This window comes from Lasiodiplodia theobromae (genome assembly GCF_012971845.1).
Source record: "Lasiodiplodia theobromae strain AM2As chromosome Unknown scaffold_38, whole genome shotgun sequence".
Classification (NCBI taxonomy): Eukaryota; Fungi; Ascomycota; class Dothideomycetes; order Botryosphaeriales; family Botryosphaeriaceae; genus Lasiodiplodia; species Lasiodiplodia theobromae.
Genome location: NW_023336517.1, coordinates 309,825 through 331,406, shown reverse-complemented (window position 1 = coordinate 331,406; position 21,582 = coordinate 309,825). Strand labels below are relative to the sequence as shown.

Below are 21,582 nucleotides of genomic sequence, written 5' to 3'. Positions count from 1 at the left end.
GCAGAGCAGCAGCACCTCGTACAGGAACCCGAACCGGGGCCCCACCTTCCCTACTCGCGCGGGACGGGCGACGGTTCCGGTCGAATGCTTCTCTGCTTTCTGTTGACTCGGTGTTTCATCGCTTCCGGGCGTCGCGCCTCGTGTTGCGAGAGCAGCAGCAAGCACCTAATCACATGTCCCCTGCGCCCGCCCTGCCTATCACCAATAACACGATAATGAACACGGGCAGTGTGTTGAGACATGATCGCACACCTCCTGACTTAGATACTAGCACCGTGTTCCCACGAAAATTTTTTCTCTTGTTGTCAGTTGCCGACCGAAGGACCCGTCGCCGCGCACATGGCCGAGTCTTGGGACCTAGCGCACGTTATTTGTAACTGCTCGGCAGTGTGTGGTGCCGATGTGCATGGCATGGCATGGCATGGCCGTCGTTCGGCGGTGCCTGCGGAATGGAGCCACGGGCCAGCAAGCCGGGCGACACTGGTGACTAGCAGCTGAGCTAACGCACGAGGGTCGAGGGAACGTGCTCGGCCCTAGGGTTTGACCGGGGGGTGCTGTGTATTGTATTGTAACTAGACCCGTTCGTCGGCAAAGGCACATGCTAGAATAACCGGCAACCGGCAACGTTTATTGTTGTGCGCGCCTAAACGCTAGTCTCACCACCAATTTCCACCGAGCGACAACGCCACCGCCGTCAAGTTCGTTGCAAGCACGTCGTTGGTCTCGTGCTACGGTTCCTGCAGTCAGCAGCCTAAGCGGGCCGGCGCCACCGCGGCCGAGCGAAAAAAAAAAGACTTCTGACTGCTGAGATCAGATCAGCCCCCAAAAAACTCGCTATCGGATCTTCGGAATATTATTTTTCTGTGTCGCACCGCAGTATGCAGGTGCTCAGGGGTACGTGCAGCAATGCTGTGGGACCACCACCCCCGCCCTATGTTCCTTGTGGGCTTTCATGAGACAACCGTCGTACGGGGAGGGTCCCGCCGCTGCATAACACAAGCACCGCACACCGCACACTCGGGTTTCGTCCAACAAAACATTCTGAATCAATTCCCCTCCTCCGCCAGTCTAGAACGCAGGGACAGCAAAGGCATATACACACGACGATAAGGGCCAATAAGCGATTGACAGGGGTGCGAGGCAGTGAGATAACGAAAGAAGAAAAGCGCAATTTCTATATCCGTGCTACGAAGAGCCCATAGTCGTTCTATATGCATACCCAGAAAAATGATGTGATGTGACCGCGTGCGTGAAAGGACATGAAGAGGAGGGAAACTGATTGGGGTAAGAACACAGCACCCATTAGATTTGTTGGAAACACATTATTCGCCCGCCCAAACTCAGCCCCCTCAAAACGAGGAAATGCGATACCAGGATGTACCCCGATAAGGAAAACCACCGTCCAATGAAAAACCGTCAGCCCGGCGCAACGCCGCACACGCTTAGGGGAGGCGTTCGCAGTTAATTAAACATCAGAAAGCTTGAACTGATAACGTTCAGCTCACTGCGTCCAACCTTCCACAAGTAGCCACAAGCCCCCAAATGAACACGGCGCACGCCGCGCGTCCTGCTTTCCGATTTTTTTACTTGCTGTTGATAGGCGAGAGCGCTTAGAAGAGCGCGGCCAGGAGACCGGCGCCCATGAGCAGGGAGTCGACGCCGAAAACACCTGCGGCGTTGTTACCGTCAGCGGAGGCCGAAGCAGAGGCGCTGGGAGTGCTGCCGGGGGTGCTAGCACCGGCGGCCGAGCTGGCAGCCGACGAAGCGGAGCCCGAAGCGGAAGCCGAGGCAGCGGCGGAGCTGGAACCCGAGCGAGAGGCGGAAGCAGAAGCCGAGGACGAACCTGCAGCGCCGGTGGACGAGGCACCGGCCGGGGTGGAGGCCGAGGAGCCGGTGGAGGCGGCGGCGGCAGAAGAGCCGGAGCCGGAGCCGGACGAGGCAGAGGAAGAGCTCTCAGCGGTGGCGGAGGCGGACGAGGAAGCGGCGGCGGTCGAGGTGGCCTCGGCGGAGGTGGAGGCGGGCTTGTCCGACTTGCTGCTGCTGGTCTCGGAGGGGAGGTTGGCACCGCAGTTGGCCGAGAAGTAGTCGTTCTGGTAGACCCAGGTGGGGCAGTAGTTCTCCTTGTAGCTGGAGTAGCAACTGTATTGGTGGTGACGTCAGTGGTTGTTCTTTGGGAGAGAGATGGGGCCATTGAAGGGTCAATGGCAGGTGGCACCTACGCAGACTGGTGGGACAGGACGGAGCAGGAGCACGAAGTGACGGCACCGGTGGTGCAGACGTTCATGGAACCCTGGACCTGACCGCAGGACTCGAAGAGGCTGTTCGAGATGGGTGGTCAGTGAGGAGGCACAATATTGAATCGATGCACGGGGCAGTGTATAACTCACGAGATGGCGGCGGCATTGCCCTGGTTGCAGTCGGCAGCAACGACGCTGGTGAGGGCCGTGATGGCAAGAGCCTGGACGAGAGTCTTGGAGAACATTGTGGATAGATGTTGTGAACAACGAAAGTGCTGTATAGCGGTGGGTGGCGTAGAGTGAACGAGCGACTACGCTTGATGATACCACGAAATGGAGGAAATTGCTTTGACGGCCGGAAGAGCGAGCGTTGGGGCCATGGCTTTAAAGCTGGAGATTGTGCAGTGCTCGTATTGTTGCCGGAGCCTACCGTAGGGCTGGCTGCCGCCTCTCGCGCTGCGCCTTCCGCCCACTCTGTAAAGTTGCTCGTATTATGTCATTGTCGCCCGTACCGGCGCGGAATACCATACGAACGAGGGCGGATGGTCAAGCAGTTGGCTGGTGCGTAGGGCGCCAACGGCCAAGACCGGCCAAGGCCAGAAAAGGGGCAGCTCGCTCCGCCGAGGAGCTTAAAAATAGCCGCAGATTGGCGGCGACGCAGGTACATCACCCCATGACTGCCGGCCCTCGTGAAAGCTTCATTACCAGAACGCCGCAGATCTCGAGCGGCCACAGTCCGGCCCGATGTAGCCTAGCACGTACCAGATTGGGGTGCAATTAATTGCAATGCAAGTGAGCCACTGCTGCGGCGCGCCCGAGGGGGGGCTTCACTGCGAAACAGCACCCTACAATAAAAAGAATGTTTCTCCCCCGCGCTGAGTTCTGCACCGCAAGATCCCGGCCAGTCATTCGTTACGTGTCACTCCTTTGACCACCAACACACGCTCGTTCCCTCGTTTTTTCACGCTAGTAAATCCTTCTCACAGTCCTTATCGCAAAAATGAAGTACTCCGCGCCCATCATCGCTCTTTTCGGCCTCCTTGGCGGCGTCTCCGCCACCATGAGCCCTGCCAACATGCAGGATACGGGAAACTCGCTCGCCCGCCAGGCTTTCGACATCAAAGATCTAGTCGTGCAGATCAACTCCACCATGAACACCGGCCCGATGCAGGTAAGTGCCCTCCGCTCTCTCTCTCGTCAGCGCCCAAGTGAGGCTGAAGGAGCATGTTTGCCCGACGTGCCGACGTATCACTGGTCCAACCCATGCTGACCATGTGGGTCGCTCCCTCGTCTAGGATGTTTTCGAGGAGATGGATGATCTGTACGATACCGTCCTGGCCAACATCCAGCTCATCATTGGCTCCGCTGCTCTTACCGAGGAGAGCGAGGACACCCAGCTCGTGTACGAGGCATACTCCTACGTAAGTTATCTCCCACCGCCATCCGCCCGCATCCGCCACGCCGGCCCACCAAAACCAAGGCCACCGCCTCCCGTGTTCCCCGTGAATTTTTAATCTCTTTGCCGTGACGGTCGAAATATTACAATTGCCGAACGTCGTGACTTCATAATAAAGATGTGCAATGGTCGCTGACACACTCTCCCACAGCTCGTCCAGGGCATGTTCGAGCTGATGGACGCGCTCGCGGGCTCGGCCGACAACTTCGTGGCCATGGACGACCAGAACGAGTTCCGCGTGCCGGCGTCGATCCGCGAGGTCGGCGGCGTCGTCGACGCCTGGATGTTCAACATGATCGGCCTCTTCCCGTCCAACAGCTCCTACTCGGACCAGGCGGCGAACCAGAAGAACCAGGTCGACTCGCACTTCCGCCGCTCCATCGCCGCCTACCACCTCGCCACGGCCAAGACCGCCGCCCCCTACGGCAACATCACCAGCATCGTCTCGCTCGACGCCCTCGATCTCACCAAGAAGGATGTCGAGTCATCCACCTAAGCCGCCCCGCTGTATCTCATCTAGATGAGGATCTGGCTGCTGCGTTGTTCCGTCGCTGCCTGATTCTTTTTTGAATGCTGACGTGAGATCTGTGTGATGTGGAGAGGTGGAGATGGTGTGGATGTGTGGATGTGTTGTTGGTGGTGGCTGCGAGTGGCGGTGTGAGATTAGGCTGTGGCAGCAATGAAGGAAAGTAATAGCTATTTTCTCTTCGATTGAAAATATTATTTTTGACCTTCTACGTTGTGTAATACACTTGTAACTTTCTCGGCCAAATGCGTTGGCCCTTTTTTTCCAATTCGTCGGTGAGAAGAGAGACAACACCACAGGCAGCAATTCAACAAGTCCTTCCGACTCGTGCGTGCATCTCTCGTGTTTTGCCTGCAACCGCATTTCGCGCGCGCGTGCGAGTGCGAGCGCTGTGACTGACAATCCCCGTGTGAGAACACATCACTGCCTCTTCTCGTTTTTGCCGAATCTCCTCGCTCGGGCTGCCGATTCGGGTGATGAGCGGCGCGCGAATCAACCGACACGGGGGAGGGCCCGCGGCAAATCGCCATGCAGGACCCATGGGGAATCTTTCGAGCCGTCCCACGGCCCCGTCCCCCCTGCAAAAATGCTAATGTGTCGACAATTTTGTTTTGCGTGAAAGTATCGAAATTGTGGGTATATCTCTGAACGAAGTAGATGATCGCGGAAGTAATGAAGTTCTCGACCGAACGCTCGCGTGACTCAGGTTATGTTGATCTTGGACGGAAAACCCAAAAGACAAAAATGCAAAATGCTGCCTTCCCCAATATGCGTGCGTATGTTCTGATATATCCCCCCTTGAACGCCATTTCTCCCAATGCCTGACTAGCGCTGTCCACTAGATGCTCTCATTACTTGATAAAGTTTTTACAGAATTAAGATTACCAGGAAGACGGCGCTGAGTAGCGCCAGGCTGCTGGACTTGGCCGTGGCGGGCGCAAGCGACGACGACGACGAGCTCGAACTGTCCTCCTCGGAGCCGGATCCGCCCGTCGAGGGGTTTCCGTCGTTGTCGTCGGCCTTGATCGAAACGTCGGGGCAAATGTCAGCGAGGGTGCCGTTGAAGTACTGCGTCGGAACCCAAATCTAAACTCCGAGTTAGCGGTTTCTCGTACTCCCCCTATTCTCCACTGTTTTTCTCCGAAATTTCTTACCTGCGGCTCGCCGCCGGTCAAAGTGGTGGAGAAGACGCCGGCGTCGCCTGTGGTCTTAGTCTTGCACGTGGTAACGTCGACGATCTGCGCGCCCGCGTGGAAGTTCGTATCGCCGATCTCGAAGGGACCAATGTCGTCGGCGTTGCTGCCCTTGTTGGTGATGACCGTGACCAAGCTCTTGTCGTAGCCCTTGCGCATCACTAGCACGTCGTCGTGGGCGACGATGGCCTTGGTCTTGTGGGTCCAGTACGGGCTCCAGTAGTCGTAGGTGGCGTTGCCGACAATGGCGTTGCGCGCCCAATTGATTTGCTTGACCAGCTGGTACAGCGGCGCCGACGTGTTGTAGCCCGACAGCCACAGCGCCTCACGGTTGCCCGGATCCTCGCCGCCGTGGAAACGCTGCTCGGTGCCATAGTACAAAATGGGAATGCCGTCGCCAAGCAGGCCAAAGACCAGGGCGTTCTTCAGGTGCGAGAGGTCGTCCGTCATGTTGGCCAGGCGAGCAACATCGTGGTTCTCAGTGAAGATACCCATGATGGTGGGGTCGTGGCAGGTTGTGTCCAGGTTGTTAATGGCGTACGTGAGGGCCTGGACGGGGGAGGTCGAGTTCTTGAAGGTGTTCATGATCGAGTACCACATGGGGTAGTTGAGGACGGCGGACACGGCGTTGATCATGTAGTTGCAGATGTACTCGGTCTGCGAGGTGAAATCCTCGCCGATGGTGTAGGTGTTGACCTTGGACTCGAACTCGCTCCAGAAGGCCTTGGGCACGTGCTTGACGGCATCGACACGGAAGCCATCGACTGCAGGGCGGTTAGCTGAGGTTGCACAGCATCTCGGCAAAAGCTTACCTTGATAGTCGGTCGTCACCTTGACGCCCCAGTTCTCGAAGTACTCGATGATGTCCGGGTCTTCGGTGTTGATGTCGGGCAGAGAGAGTGTATCCCTTCCGAGCCAGCACTGGGCGGCGGTTAGCTTGTGCGCAGACGAGAAGGCGGTTGATACGCACGTTCTGGTAGTTGGTGGGGTTGCTGTAGTCGGTGATGTAGCAGAACTTGTGGAAGGCCGACTGGGTGTTGAAGGGCGCCGAGAAGTTGGAGTAGACGACGTCGGCGCCAGGGCCGGGCCATGCCAGGTTGTTGGCGACGAAATCAATCATCAGGTACTGCGGGGAGTCAGTCGAGGTTGGAATGCGGCGGGAGCGGGGTCTGGCGCACCATGCCGCGGTCGTGGACGGCCTTGGACAAGCTCTTGAGGTCATCTTCGGTCCCAAAGTACTCGTTCAACTGGCTCGGGTCCTGCTGCCAGAAGCCGTGGTAGTTTTCGCCAGCTGAGGGCCAATTGCCCTCGATACCTTTGGTGATGGGCGAGATCCAGATCTGGTTGTTGCGAAGTCTGGGTCAGCCGTTTTTCTGAGACACTGGTCGCGTAATGCGACAAACTCACAGCGGTGAATCCCATGCCCTGGATGTAGTCCAACTTGTTCTCCAGGCCCTTCCATGTGCCGCCGCAGTGAATCTGTTCCTCGACATCGCATGCGGCGGTGGTCGAGCCGTCAGTGCGGGCGTAGCGGTCGACGATGACCTGGTAGATGGAGCGCGACCGCCATTGTTCGGTGGTGGCAGCGAGGGCGGGCTGCAGCAGCGAGAGTGCGCCGAGGGCGGCGATAGCGAGCGACTTGGGTTGGAGCGTCATGACTGCGTCGAGTGCAGCAACATCAATTGCAGCACCTATTCAAACACCGCGCCGGGGAAGTTTAACGGGCTGTAGAGGATCAAAAGCAGAGGGCCAGTCGGCAGACCGCGGGCCGACTGGCATTTGGGTGGTGGCACGGGGGGGTCCAGGAGGCTTATCCGGGCGGCGGCTTAGCTTCATGCGACGTGCTGGGATGGTTGCTCGTATAGGTTTGATTGATGGGCGCATTACTCAGGCGAGCCGCAGGCCCGGACCGGGGGGTGCCCGATCGGGCCTGGCGCTATCGCCCAAGCGAGCGGCCTTTTTCGAACGTCGCCCACATCGCCCGCGTCCATCGCCCGCAGTCGAGGCCCATGCTCGCAGCGCACTCCGCCCTTCTCGCCGCCCGCCGTGAACGCTCCCGCCCGTCGCGCACGCCGTCGCCGCACCGCTCAGATGGCCCCTGTTCCGTCATCGCGCTGGCGCTGTTGGCACCCACCGCCCCGCGCCCGCGGTGCCTCCGTCGGCCGCAGTCCCGCCTCTCGTGTCATTCGTATCCCGGCAGCCCTGCAACATGGCATGGGGGCGTGCGCAGCGATCCACCGGCGTGGGGCGGCGCTCGCTTGGCGCTCGTGTCGAATTCTCGAGAAACGGCCGTGTTCTGTAACGAATCCTAATACGACGCCCGAAACGGACTCCCGTGCGCCCGCCTGAGGAATTCTGCGGCGCAACGCCCCCGTCACCACGCCTGCAGGAGCCAAGCCACTGCTCCTTCCACCGGCCTCCCGCGTTTCATTGGTGCCGCCGGCTTATTTGCCTTTGACATGAGCCTCGATCAGCCCGTGCCGGTCTGCTAGGGCTCCGACTGTGTCTATCAATAGTACTAGCCCACGGACGCTCTCCGCCGCGTGGATCCCAGCCGAGCTCCAGTCGGCTTATCTGCTTGCTAGCAAAAGTCGCCCGTTTCTTTCTCCAGCAACGTTGATTCAACAACCCAACCAGATCCATCCCCTAACCTCTCCCCCCCTGTTCGTATTGCGGTTATGCCTTTGCCGCAGAGCAGCTACATCAGGAGCAACTAATTTGAGCGAACAAAGGCTAAAGACCGGCACGGTACTAACCGTACCTGTCAAGCTCTCCACGAAGCAGAGAGAAGTCTCCCCTCTCTTCTGCTCCCTGCAGCCCTACACTCGCTTTCTCGTTTTTTCTTTGCATTATGGCGCGGTTGGGTCTTTCGTTCGCTACTCTCGCTCTCTGCTTAATCCAGGTTTACGCTCTGCCGTACCTCGACGAGTACGCAGACTGGAACCTTAATACCAAGCAGGGCGAAACCGACCCGACCAAATACTGGGGACAATGGGAAGACCACGACTTCCAGCCGTCGCCAGACAACTGGCGCTTCCCCTTCTACACGCTCTTCCTCGACCGCTTCGTCAACGGCGACCCCTCCAACGATAACATCAATGGCACCCTTTTCGAGGTCGACATCACCTCCAACCAGTTGCGCTATGGCGGCGACATCGAGGGCCTCATCGACACGTTGGACTACATTCAGGGCATGGGCATCAAGGTTCGTCTCCGCCCACGCGCGCTCTCCCGCAGCGCTGTGACTGACGCGCCGACAGGGCATCTACATCGCCGGCAGCCCCTTCATGAACTTGCCGTGGGCCGCAGACTCGTACTCGCCCACCGACCTGACCCTGCTCGACTGGCATTTTGGTAACATCACGATATGGCGCAACGCCATCAGCGAGATCCACGAGCGTGGCATGTACGGTACGCAATGATCTTCAACGATGCGCACGGCGATCGGTGCTGACGCGCAAGCAGTGATCCTCGACAACACGATCGCCACCATGAGCGACCTCATCGGTTTCGAAGGCTATCTCAACGGCACCGCGCCCTTCAAGTGGGATGAACACAACGCCGTCTACAAGACTGGAAGGCGCTACTGGGATTTCGACGTGTCCAATGACCAGAATGACGACTGCAACGTGCCCAAGTTTTGGAACAAGGATGCGACCATGGTTGGATCCAACGTCACGGACAACTTCAAGACCTGCAAGAAGTCCGAGTTTGATCTGGTGAGTGATGCTTTGAGCCGCTAGCGCCTCCTGTCCGCTGACCCTTCCCAGTTCGGAGACGTCGAGTCGTTCGGAACCTACCCCGAATACCAGAAGCAACTGTCCAAGTTCTCGTTCGTCCAGGACCGTTTGAAGGAATGGGACCCGACCGTGCTGAAGAAGCTGAAGCTCTATTCGTGCATTGCCATCAACATGCTGGATTTTGACGGCTTCCGTATCGACAAGCAGCTGACCATCACCCTGGAAGCCCAGGCCGAGTGGTCGCAGTCTATCCGCGAGTGCGCCGCCAAGGTCGGCAAGAAGAACTTCTTGATTTCCGGCGAAATCGTGTCGGACAACACGCTTGGATCCATCTACATTGGCAGGGGCAAGGAGCCGCAGATGAAATGGGCTACCAATGAGGAGTCTTACACGGCCAACCTCACCTGGCCGGAAGCGCCCGCCATCTACCAGCGCAACACCAGCGCTGTCGATGCCTGGGCCTTCCACTACACCGTCTACAGAAGTCTTTTGCGTTTCTTGGGCATTGACGGTATCTACGAGGCCGAGCGCGATCTCCCCATCGACTGGGTTGACGCGTGGAACGAGATGGTCAAGACCAACGACATGATCAACGCCAACACGGGCAAGTTTGACCCGCGCCATCTTTACGGAGCCACCAACCAGGACGTTTTCCGCTGGCCGGGTATCACGAACGGAACTGACAGGAATTTGGCTGGCCTTTTCGTTACGACCATGATTATGCCCGGTATCCCGCTCCTTTTCTTCGGTGAGGAGCAAGCTTACTACGTCCTGGAGAGTACTGCCGACAACTACATTTTCGGCAGACAGCCCCTGTCCTCGTCTCTCGCCTGGCAAGACCACGGCTGCTACAGCATTCCCTTCACCAAGTACACCAACTTCCCGCTCAACACGTCCCTGACAGGATGCAAGGACGACACCGTGAGCTACGATCACCGTGATCCCTCGCATCCCGTCAGGAACATCATCAAGCGCATGTACGAGCTGAGAGCCGCTTTCCCGACGCTCAACGATGGTTTTGAGCTGCAGAAGCTCTCAAACATGACGTACTGGAACTATCTGCCCGGCTCGAAGGGTACTGGCACGGAAATGGGTCTTCGAAGCGTTGTGAGAATGCGCCACGAGGCCACCCAGGACTTGTCCGGTTCCGGTGCAGGTAACCTGCCCGTCTGGCTTGTGTACAGCAACGATAACACCACGACCACCTACACTTTCGACTGTTCGGACAACAACAGGTCTTTGATCGCGCCCTACGATTCTGGAACCACGGTCAAGAACCTGTTCTATCCCTACGAAGAGTACACGCTCAAGTCGTCGCCCCTGAAGCTTGGCCTGGAAGACCAGACTGGCTCCAACGGCTGCTTGGATGAGCTCGAGATGAAGCAGTGGGGTTTCAAGGCTTTCGTGCCCGTTGACGATTTCGTCGATCCCAACCCGGTCATTACCAAGTTTGTGCCTGGTCATGACTCCCGCATCAAGGCGACGAAGGAGAAGGAGTCGGTTGACATCGAGATCCACTTCTCCCACGAGATGAGCTGCGACTCGCTCACGAAGGCCATTTCCTTTACCTCGGATTCCGCCGACGGCTCGTCTCCAACCATTTCCAACGCCCAATGTACCACTATGAGCAACACCACTGAACATGACTACAATGGCGCTATTCCCAGCGCTTGGAAGTACGCGGCAACGCTGACGGACGTGGCTCACGGTGTCCACCGCATTACCATCACCAACGCGACCACCACGGCCGGACTGAAGACCGGAACCAAGGATCACTTCATGATCCGCGTGGGTGACGAGAAGAACCCCATCACTTTCCCCAGGACTGCCAAGTTCTCGTCCACTCTTGTGGGCGGATCGAGCGACAATCTGATTGTTTCCCACAACGCGGCCGGTGCCACCAAGTTCCGCGCGTCGAGAGATTGGGGTTCGACCTGGACCGAGTGGCTTGAATACACGGGCGAGAACTACACGATGCCCGCGTTGAAGTGGACCGGTACCAACGATCAGAAGTGGGATGGCGAGCACGTCATTGTGCAGTACTGGGGCCGTCTTGTTTCCAGCAGTGCCCACCAGCAGGAGGGTGATCTGAACAGCGAGACGACGCGTGCCTTCCCGCACATCTTCGTCAACGGTCCTTACAACCAGTACGGTTACGACGGTGGTCTGCACAACACGGCGACCTTGAACACGACTGGCGGTGGCGGTTACCACTTCGATCTTGCTACTGAATGGCCGGCCAAGATTCAGTTCAACATCTGGGGCATGAATCCAGATGGCAAGCCTGACCAGTCTTTTATCTACGGCGACATCGACGGTGACGGTGTCCTTGACCGCCTTCCCCCGTCGTCGCTGACGTCCAACACGGTGAACATCTCGAGCCTTCCGTCCAGCCCCTACACGGCGTACAGGCTTGCCGTCTCTTACGATGGCAAGTCTCTGACTCTCCAGCCTACCGGCCACATGGGTTACCAGCTTACGCTGTTCATTCTGCTCTGGGTCATTCCCGTCCTGACTGCCGCGGCCGTCATTTGGCTCTACATGAAGTCGTTCTACCAGGTCAAGTTCAACACCAACGGTGTTGCGCAAGCAGCCAAGGCATCTATTCCTCTTGCTCTTCGTCGCAGGATGAAGCGCAAGGCCGAGTACGAGAAGGCGGCTATGGAGTCTACTCCCAACCTTCAAGTCACCACTGCGCCCGGCTCTCCTGGCGATGTCTCTGCTCTCGCTGCCGCAGCTGGTCATGGAAAACGCCGCGCTGTTCTCATTGCCACCATGGAGTACGATATTGAGGATTGGAACATCAAGATTAAGATTGGTGGTCTCGGTGTCATGGCGCAGCTCATGGGCAAGTCCCTTGGTCACCAGGATCTGATCTGGGTCGTTCCCTGCGTTGGTGGTGTCGACTACCCCGTCGACGAGGTCGCCGAGCCCATGTTCATCACCATCATGGACAAGGTCTACCAGATCAACGTCGGTATCCACAAGCTTCGCAACATCACCTACGTTCTCCTCGACGCCCCCGTCTTCCGCCAGCAGACCAAGTCTGAGCCTTACCCGCCTCGTATGGACGACCTCGACAGTGGTATCTACTACTCTGCATGGAACCAGTGTATCGCCGAGACGGTCAAGCGTTTCCCCCAGATCGACCTGTACCACATCAACGATTACCACGGAGCCCTGGCGCCGCTGTACCTCCTGCCTAACCTCATTCCTTGCGCTCTCTCGCTCCACAACGCCGAGTTCCAGGGTCTCTGGCCCATGAGGACGCACGCTCAGGTCAAGGAAGTTTGCTCGGTCTTCAACTTGGATGAGGAAATCGCCAAGCGCTACGTCCAGTTCGGTGAAGTGTTCAACTTGCTCCACGCCGCCGCCAGTTATCTGCGTATTCACCAGAAGGGTTTCGGTGCCGTCGGTGTCTCTAGGAAGTACGGTAAGCGTTCGTTTGCTCGTTACCCCATTTTCTGGGGTCTGCCGAACATTGGTTCTCTCCCCAACCCCGATCCTACCGATACCGGCGAGTGGGACAGGAATGAGAAGATTGATGGCGATGTTCCCGTTGATCCGGCCTACGAGGCCAGCCGTGGCGAATTGAAGAGGCAAGCGCAAGAATGGGCCGGCCTGAACCAGGATCCCGAGGCTGAGCTTTTTGTGTTCGTCGGTCGTTGGTCTATGCAAAAGGGTGTCGATCTCATCGCCGACGTGTTCCCCTCGGTTCTCAAGAATTACCCCAAGGTTCAGCTCATCGCCATCGGTCCCGTCATCGATCTGTACGGCCGTTTTGCGGCCATCAAGCTGCAGAAGATCATGGAACTGTTCCCCGGCCGCGTCTACTCCAAGCCCGAGTTCACTGCTCTCCCGCCTTTCATCTTCTCCGGTGCTGAGTTCGCTCTGATTCCGTCCCGTGACGAGCCCTTCGGTCTGGTCGCTGTCGAGTTCGGTCGTAAGGGTGCTCTTGGTGTCGGTGCGCGTGTCGGTGGTCTGGGTCAGATGCCTGGTTGGTGGTTCACTGTCGAATCGATGACTCCCAAGCATTTGATCCGCCAGTTCAAGTCTGCCATTCACGACGCTCTCGCCTCCGACACCGCGACCAGGGCCCAGATGCGTGCTCGTTCGGCCAAGCAGCGTTTCCCCGTCGCCCAGTGGGTCGAGGATTTGGAGACTCTCCAGTCGACGTGTATCAAGATCAACCACGAGAACGCTGGCAAGCACAGGGGCCTTGGTCTCTCCTCGCCTTCTATGCTCAGTCTCTTCGGCAAGTCTCCCAAGCTCTCGCCCAATGCCTCGCAAGTTTCGTTCGGCATGGGCACGCCAACTGGCTCCCGTCCCGTCTCGGCCGCTCACCTGTCCGTTCCTCCGCACTCGCCTGGCCAAGCTTCTCCTCGTCCCGACGACATCTACTCGCCCGCACTCAACTCTCCCGCCTCGTCTCCCGGCCAGAACGACGTTCTGCTGCCCCCTCCCCCGCTTTTGGGCGCCAACCTCGTTGGTGGTGGTTACGACAGAGGAAGTGTGGCAAGTTTCAACACCACCTTCAGCAACTCGTCGGTTCTCAGTTTGGACACGGTTGTGGGTTCGCGGCACGACATGGCTCTTCAAAAGGTTGACCCGTCTTTCACCGACGCCAATGGCTACTTCTCGAGGGAATTCGAGCAAAAGCTGGAGAAGCTCAACCCGAGCACATCGGAGAATCAGCTGTGCATTGAGGACATCCTGATCAAGAGCGAGAAGAAGTGGCACAACACTTACCGCGATGCCAAGCTGGGCAAGACGCTGGACGATAGCTCTATGCTCTCGCTCGGCCTTCCCAACACGCGCCCTTCGAGTCCCGCTCCTTCTGCTCTCAGATCGGCCAGTGGCAGAGACAGCCCCTTCGGCGGCCGCGATACCATGACCGAGATGGACGACGCCAGCGGCAGCTACTCTTCGTACGACGACATGCACCCGCTGGGCAATGGCTACGACACGCCGACGGGAATCAAGAAGTTCATGATGATCAAGCTTGGCGATTGGCCCATCTACTCGCTCTTCCTGGCCCTTGGTCAGACCATCGCGGCAAACTCGTACCAGGTGTCTCTGCTTTCCGGTGAAATTGGTCAGTCGGCCACTACTCTGTACATCATCGCGACCATTTTCGCCGTCTCTTCGCTGGTGTGGTGGTACCTGTTCAGAAGGATCAAGTCTTACTACGTCCTCTCTCTGCCCTTTGTTTTGTACGGCGCGGCTTTCTTCTGCGTTGGCGTTGCTCCTTTCGCCACTTCGACGATTGGAAAGACGTGGGCGCAGCGTGTGGGCTCGGGTCTCTACTCGGTCGCATCTGCCAGTGGTTCCATCTACTTTGCCCAGAACTTTGGTGACGAAGGTAAGCAATACATGCACTCTAACCTTTCAGACAGGACTAACCGTTTCTATAGGTGGTGCTCCCATCAAGACCTGGATTCTCCGCGCCTGTCTCGTTCAGGGTACCCAGCAGATCTACATCAGTGCCCTCTGGTACTGGGGATCTGCCCTCACTCAGCTTTCGGACTCGGGTGTCGAGACGCGAACATCTACCCCCACGGCCGTCATTGCCGGTGTCTGTCTTCCGCTGGCCGTTATCTTGTGGGCTATCGCTGCCATCGTCTACCTTGGACTTCCCAACTACTACCGCCAGATCCCCGGTGATGTGCCTGACTTCTACCGCTCCCTGTACCGCCGTAAGATCATCATGTGGTTCTTTATCACCGTCTTCGTCCAGAACTACTGGCTCGCTGCGCCTTACGGCCGCAACTGGCGCTTCCTCTGGACGACCAACCACGCCAGCGCTTGGCAGATCGCCATCCTCGTCATCTTCTTCTTCATCATCCTCTGGGCCGCCGCCTTCTGGTACCTCGGCCGCCTCTCCAAGTCGCACTCGTGGATCCTCCCCATGTTTGCCATCGGTGTCGGCGCCCCCCGCTGGGCGCAGATGCTCTGGGGTGTTTCGGGCATCGCCAACTACATGCCCTGGATCGGCAACCAGACGGCCTCGGCCCTCGTCGCGCGCGCCCTGTGGCTGTGGCTCGGCGTTCTGGACGCCCTTCAGGGTGTCGGCTTCGGTATGATGCTGCTGCAGACGATGACGCGTTTCCACAACACCTTCTCCCTCATCGCCGCCCAGTTCATCGGTTCGGTAGCGACTATCCTCGGCCGCGCGACGGCGCCGGATCGTCTCGGCCCTGGACCCGTTTTCCCCAACTTCGCCGTTGTCGGTGCCTCGGGTTTGGCGAACGCCAGCTTTTGGATTTGCTTGTTGATGCAGCTCGGCATCTGCGTCGGCTTCGCGACCTTCTTCAGAAAGGAGCAGCTCATGAAGCCGTAAAAAAAGATCATCACCTTATACCACCATATTATGCGACGCAACGCACGCGATTTTGTCACGGCCATGGCACAAGATTTTTTCCTTATTTTTGTCGAGTTTTTGAGCATCTCTCAAAGAAGCATTGCGGTTTTTGGAATTTTTGTTTTTTGTTTTTTTCTAACGGTTCGAAACAACATCCGATACCTTGTACATAGACCTCTCTACATCCGAGAGCGACCGATTCGACCATCCATCAATCAGTCGACAGCCTACCATCTAGAACAAAAAAGGTTTATATATAATGAGGGCGGAACTAACTATTTACGGAGAGGGTTTTGTCACACACATATATCATCCGGCTTGGTGTTTGTTTTTTTGTGAAGAGAGATAATCGTTTTTTGTTTTTTGTTTAGCATTTGGGTTTTTTATTGACGAGGAACAACAACAACCACAAGAGTTTTATACATATCTGTATAGACAACTTTGTTTTTTAGCAAGCATTGCTGTCTATAAAAATCGAGATACCCTCTATTCTTCTCTTCGCTTTTGAATTTCTTTCTGTCTGCTTTGCCCTTTTGAAGTGATGTTCTGCTTCTTGCTTTCAGTTGATGTGGTTGTTGATGAAGCGCGTGAGGGACTTTGAGCGTTTTTGTTGAAATGTATTGATGTTGGGGGTGTTGGGGTTCGCCTACGTCACGTGATGTGATGTGACTTTTCTGCAGTTGAAGCGCGTCGTCACCTCGCAGCGCAGGGGGGTGGCCCCTTGGGCGCTTGCTGCTGTTTTTCATTCTGAATTAAGAAAAAAAAAACTCTTTTCAAAACACATTATTCAATGCCGTCGACTGCTCGATCTGAAGACTACTTCCTATCGTGAACGTGTGTGGCGCGTGCGTCGTCATCGCCGTCGCCAGCGTCGTCGTCATCGTTATCGCCGTATCTTTGGTCCAGACCTGCCCATTATGGATAGCGTGGATGGCTGCATGCGGCTGTCGTGGTACCGTCAAGGTTGTTCCTCGCTCGATTTAAGACATGCATGGTGGATGGGCTGGTGATAGTGAGTGGAGTGAGGTGAATGTGGGATAAATATAGTGATGGTGGATTGTTCAATTTTTTTTTCTGCACGCTAACAAAGCGGGTTGCGTAGTTGAAGAGGGATCTGGGCTGGGGTGGGGAGGGCGAGGAAGGGTGGATTGGCCAGACAAGCATCCCAGTTCGGCACCTTGCATGTCTTCTCTCATGATCGATCATGGTATCTTTTTTTAGCCAAGCGCCGGGTGCGAAGGGTTGAGACATTGATGCTGTATTTGTGCGCAGCCGCGTGTTCGGTGGGCGGCAGAGAGAATGCCATCGAATTGGCTGTTTGCTGGCTGCTGTGAGGCTTTTTGGAGGATTATGTATTCTACCAGGAAGAGGCCGCCTTTCAGGGTCGTCACGGGTACCTTTGTTCGCCTCCATCTACGAGGGTCAACGTTATCGATTCCAGAATGCTCCTATTGGGCGCTGGGAAGACCACGGACGTGCAATGGCTTCCAGGCCCGCGCAGCGATGGGAAAGCTTTTATTATGCTGGTGGGAAGGTCGGAGTACATTGCGCTAGATGGTACGCCTTCTCTTGACTAGAGTTTTAAAGTAGTGGCGTAAAGCGTTGCGAATTGACACGAATATGATGATGAGATCTGCTCTGGAGCCATTGTTAGTGGTAGATCGAAGTGTCTGCAGAAATGTCGTACCTCTATATTAGTTTTCAGTACGCATTGAGTGCTTGGTATAATGTTCGAGTTATTTACGCCCACGACAATCGTCGGAGCTCCGCGTTCAAATGATGTTGGCTTGTTTGGTGGCCGTTTCAAATAACATATACTTCTACTGCCCATATACATATGTCGTGCCTAACGAAGAATCTGATTAAGACATTGTTAGCTTTGTTGTAGGGTCCGCTATTCTTTGTATTACCCTCCCGCTGAGACATCCCTGTATGCTCGGCCCAAGACAGTAATTTCTTCCCGAAATGTCCGAGGTTACTGTGCATCTACATGCATACCTCAATATTCAGCATTTCAGTCCTAATTGGTATGATTCGGATGGTGAACTCCAATGACTTTTACAATAGCCAACCATCAGCACCCACGTTTCTACAAAAGGAAACCGGGATGTCATCGTCGGACACACAGTTATGCTAATAAGCCAGAGCAGGAATGTCATGATGACTATCTTGCCGCAAGTTTGAAGTGGCTGTGGGGAACGGCGGGGCGGCCATTCTGTGTACCCTGTAATTCTTCGTCGGTTGCCTCAAATGCACGACATATGTTCCGTGTTTCGATAATGACGAATGCTAAGAATGCCAATGTAGGCCTTTACGCTAGGCATCAATTTCTAATCTATTTGTAACGCTGTGATCAGGAGATCCTCTAAGAATTGAGCTCAACATTGGGCCGTTTCTACCTTCGCCGTCCCGTAAGGGTGGCCTCCACGCGAGGGTCTCTGTACGGGGTCCCTGTAAGACCCACGGGAGCGAGCCGCTTTCCACACATGCTCGGATGTTTCAAGCAGCTGGTCAGAGCTGCCGCTCAATTACCAAAGTAGAATGTGTTAAGAGAGTCTACCTATCATATCGTCCGTATATCAGTAATTCTCTATCCTACAACCCTGCTATTCTCCGCGCCAAGCAGTAAGCCAAGCAGCTCTCGTCTGTAAGCCCTTTATATCTCACGAACATGAAAAGTGCTAGTTCCAAGACGCCACGACGATACCCTGGTGCTGCGCCGCAATATCATCTGATTATGCCTAAAAATGAGGATTAGGCAGCACACGGGGACCCAAGCACCCCAATGCGGCTCAAGCATCATTCGTTGGATGTCGGTGCAACTGTGTACTATATTAACGGATGAACAGAACGGGTTCATCCATTTTGTTCAAGCAACAGACCAGTTGATGCCACCAGCCGACCAAAAGCATGGTTTCTACAATCGAACCTTTGCTCTTTGAGCTGAATACCGCAGTTGGCCAGGCGAAGGATGGCACCCTTCCGGAACAAGCCAGAATGGAAGCGTTGCAGGCCGCAACCAAGCTTGCCGCCGTGCTCGAGACGCCGGAGGATGCTCTGCTGAAGATTGCGTACAGTGTAGATTTCTCCCCTCTCAATTACGGAGCCATATCTGACAAAATGTCCAGCCGGCGATATGCATGGCCATCCGATGCGGTTTTCAGATGGGCATTGTCTCCGTGCTCTCCGAGAAAGAAGAGACGTCGGCAGAGGAACTTGCGAGCAGGTCTGGCGCCAATGAGGTGTTGATCAGTATGTCCATCGGCCTCACTCTTCAAGCAGATGCTATAGCTGATACATCTTAAAGGACGACTTCTGCGCCCGCTCACAGCTGCGGGCCACGTCGCTAAGAAAGGCCCCAGCATTTACGGTCCCACCGCCATCTACAGGCAGCTGCACCAGCTGGTGACAGAGGGAATGGTGAAGTTCATGTAAGCCACACGCAAAGGTATCCCACCCAAGCATTTTTCAAGACTAACGAACATGCTCGGGAATAAGTTGGGACCTCGGCATGTCCTCCATCACCGCCGCACCCCACTGGCACCTCAATCCCACCGACGCGACCAACGGGCCCTTCCAAGCCGGCCACAAGACGGACCTGGACATGTTCGGCTTCGCCCTCGCCAACAAGGAGAGGTTCTGGGATGACATAAATACCTTTTTCGAGGGCGACCGCGGCAGCCGGCCCCATTGGGGTGAGTGGTTTCCGGTTGAAGACAAACTACTCGATAATAATCTTCTGAGGCCTGATGCTCCGATAATCGTCGATGTTGGTGGGGGCCGCGGCCACGATATCGCTGGATTCAGGAAGCACTTCTCAGACCTGCCAGGGCGGCTTGTGTTGCAGGATCAGCAGCCGGTGCTGGATAGCATCGTGGAGCTGAATACGAAGATTGAGAAGCGTGCGTTGGATTTCTTCAACGAGGCGCCTGTGCCAGGTATGGCTTCTGTCTTTCCGTCGTGAAGTGAGTTGACTTACTCACGTTTTTGCTTTTAGGCACGCGGATATACTTCCTCAAGTTCATCATGCATGATTGGTCATCGAGGAGTTCATCCTCCCGGACGAAGGATGTTCTCTGCTGCCGGCTGAATGGGATTTGATGATGATGATTTATCTGTGCGGAATGGAGAGAACAAATACGCATTGGGAGATTTTGCTTGAGAAGGCCGACCTGGTCATCGAAGGGCTCTACCATCCGCCAGGAAGTGGCCAGGGCATCATTGTTGCTAAGCTGAAGCAGAGTCACCTGAATTTGTAGCATACGAGAAAGGATTGCGTTGAACATAACATTGATTTCTCAAAGAGGTAAATATGAAACAGTCTAAAGCTTTCTTCATCGAAAGTGTCGCTGAATGCCTATACATCATACGACTGACCGCAAGCCTATGTGTCTCGAAGGGACCATATCCACTTGCTCAGTCTCCACAAGACCTGTTCGACCAAGAAGCTCTATGCATGTCTCTAAAAGTTCCTGTCTTGCACATGTCCTCGATTGCTCCCAAGACCGCGCAACCTCGTAGGCAAACTGTAAAGTCTCTGTAGTACAATATCCACTGTCGACAAATAGCTTCACGGCATTCCACTTGCTTTGAATGATCGCTCGCAATAGTGGAGTGTCCCCGAAGATGTCTTTGAAGTTGACTGCAGCCTTAGCTGCGTGGATGTTCATCTGTAACACTTTTAAATCAACCCCATCAACCGCGTTGAAAAGTGCTGTCTTGCCGAGGCGGTCCTGCAATGTTGCATCTGTCTTTGGATGCTGTAAAAGGCTTTTCACGATTTGCTCTTGGCAGATATGAGAGCTATTGGCTTTGTGAAGTGGTGTGTTGCCAACCAGATCCTGCACATTTGGATTGATGACGGGGGATTGCAACAACTCGTGGACGACAGAGGCGTGTCCTGCAAAGATTGCGCGATCCAGTGCTGAACCTGATGCATATTGCAGATTGACGTTGAAGTATCCATCGATGAATACGTTTTGACCTCTCCATATCCTGGTATTAAGTGGCAGGATATAGCCTGGCGTATGGGATAGGAATTGATGTTGGCCGAAGTTACTTTGAACTACCGACTTGACTATACCAGCAATACCCTTTTCAGAAGCCCAGTGGAGAATGTCGTGGTAGACAAGAGCCCTAGGAGGATGGGTATTTATACCAAAAAATGTCTCCATGAAAGGCTGTCTTCGCAAGGCGATGGCCAAGTTCTTAAGGCTGGATTTATTGTACGGCCAACCAATAAAGCCAACGAAGTCCAGTTGATCCATGCCTCCAGCATCAAGTTCGAGAAGATGGTTTTCCAGGAACTCGGCAACATAAGGGTGAAGAGCATTGCTGGCCGTGGCTGTGGCCGTGGCCATGATCGCTCCCTGATTAAATATGCTCGGAAGTTTGGCCTGATCACCGAAATCATCCATCATCACGTAACGAAGACATGACCGCGTGATGAAGTAATTCGACTTTCCTCTGGAGAATTCGTGTCTGTCTCCTTCCAGGGTTTGCAGCCCAGTCTGCAAAAGGTATTCTCGGACTGTTTGGTGTATCAACTGCACTTTCGAGGTCCATGTGGTCTTCCCTGAAACAGGAAATTCGGTAAGCCCCCGAGACACATCAGTGATGGTGTTCACCATATCGCTCAGCTCTTCTCTGAAGTCTGCCCGGCGACGTATGTCTCTGATAGACCTCTCTTTGGTGTCGGGAGATAGCATGATGATATACTGTAGTTCGTGGATGGTAAGAGGTCGTTCAGCGAAGCATACCCAATGGAAAAGTCGGCACGCCAATCGCATATCCTCGGGGTCTGCATCCTTGAACAAGCCATCATAAAGCTCATGAATATCTTTTGGTAGCCGACGAATTGTGTTTTGTATGTCAGCAGCTGTGCGGCCCTTCCGATGGAGACTGATTGACTGCTGAGTGACAATTTGAGCCCACTGGAAGTTCCCTCTGGCGTTGTCAATGATTGTCTTGGCTAACAACCGCCGTTTCTCCTCTCGAAGAACACGGAGCGTTGATTCTACGAAGATCGCAATATCATTCGCGTTGTTGATCTCAGTCGGGATTCTGAAT

General features: G+C 55.4%; 5 protein-coding genes across 5 annotated transcripts; 3 read left to right on the top strand and 2 right to left on the bottom strand.

Moving 5' to 3' along the window:
* Nucleotides 1–1,610: 1,610 nt before the first annotated feature.
* LTHEOB_10420 (uncharacterized protein) lies at nt 1,611–2,482 on the bottom strand (the record flags this gene model as incomplete). Its single annotated transcript, XM_035507064.1, has 3 exons — nt 1,611–2,139; nt 2,220–2,318; nt 2,388–2,482. 3 exons carry the CDS (start codon nt 2,480–2,482, stop codon nt 1,611–1,613), a joined length of 723 nt encoding a protein of 240 aa, XP_035367957.1.
* Nucleotides 2,483–3,237: 755 nt separating this feature from the next.
* Nucleotides 3,238–4,189, top strand: LTHEOB_10419 (uncharacterized protein; the record flags this gene model as incomplete). Its single annotated transcript, XM_035507062.1, has 3 exons — nt 3,238–3,408; nt 3,533–3,658; nt 3,845–4,189. The coding sequence occupies 3 exons, from the start codon at nt 3,238–3,240 to the stop codon at nt 4,187–4,189; spliced, it is 642 nt and encodes a 213-aa protein (XP_035367956.1).
* Nucleotides 4,190–5,086: 897 nt separating this feature from the next.
* LTHEOB_10418 (Glycoside hydrolase family 13) lies at nt 5,087–7,068 on the bottom strand (the record flags this gene model as incomplete). Its single annotated transcript, XM_035507061.1, has 6 exons — nt 5,087–5,305; nt 5,374–6,176; nt 6,225–6,333; nt 6,383–6,538; nt 6,591–6,752; nt 6,820–7,068. The coding sequence occupies 6 exons, from the start codon at nt 7,066–7,068 to the stop codon at nt 5,087–5,089; spliced, it is 1,698 nt and encodes a 565-aa protein (XP_035367955.1).
* Nucleotides 7,069–8,263: 1,195 nt separating this feature from the next.
* LTHEOB_10417 (Alpha-glucan synthase) lies at nt 8,264–15,492 on the top strand (the record flags this gene model as incomplete). The annotated part of the gene is made up of 5 exons (XM_035507060.1): nt 8,264–8,617; nt 8,673–8,823; nt 8,878–9,131; nt 9,183–14,514; nt 14,567–15,492. 5 exons carry the CDS (start codon nt 8,264–8,266, stop codon nt 15,490–15,492), a joined length of 7,017 nt encoding a protein of 2,338 aa, XP_035367954.1.
* Nucleotides 15,493–18,423: 2,931 nt separating this feature from the next.
* On the top strand, nt 18,424–19,614 carry LTHEOB_10416 (uncharacterized protein; the record flags this gene model as incomplete). The annotated part of the gene is made up of 5 exons (XM_035507059.1): nt 18,424–18,591; nt 18,642–18,765; nt 18,821–18,944; nt 19,012–19,451; nt 19,511–19,614. The coding sequence occupies 5 exons, from the start codon at nt 18,424–18,426 to the stop codon at nt 19,612–19,614; spliced, it is 960 nt and encodes a 319-aa protein (XP_035367953.1).
* Between the last annotated feature and the right edge of the window lie 1,968 nt (nt 19,615–21,582).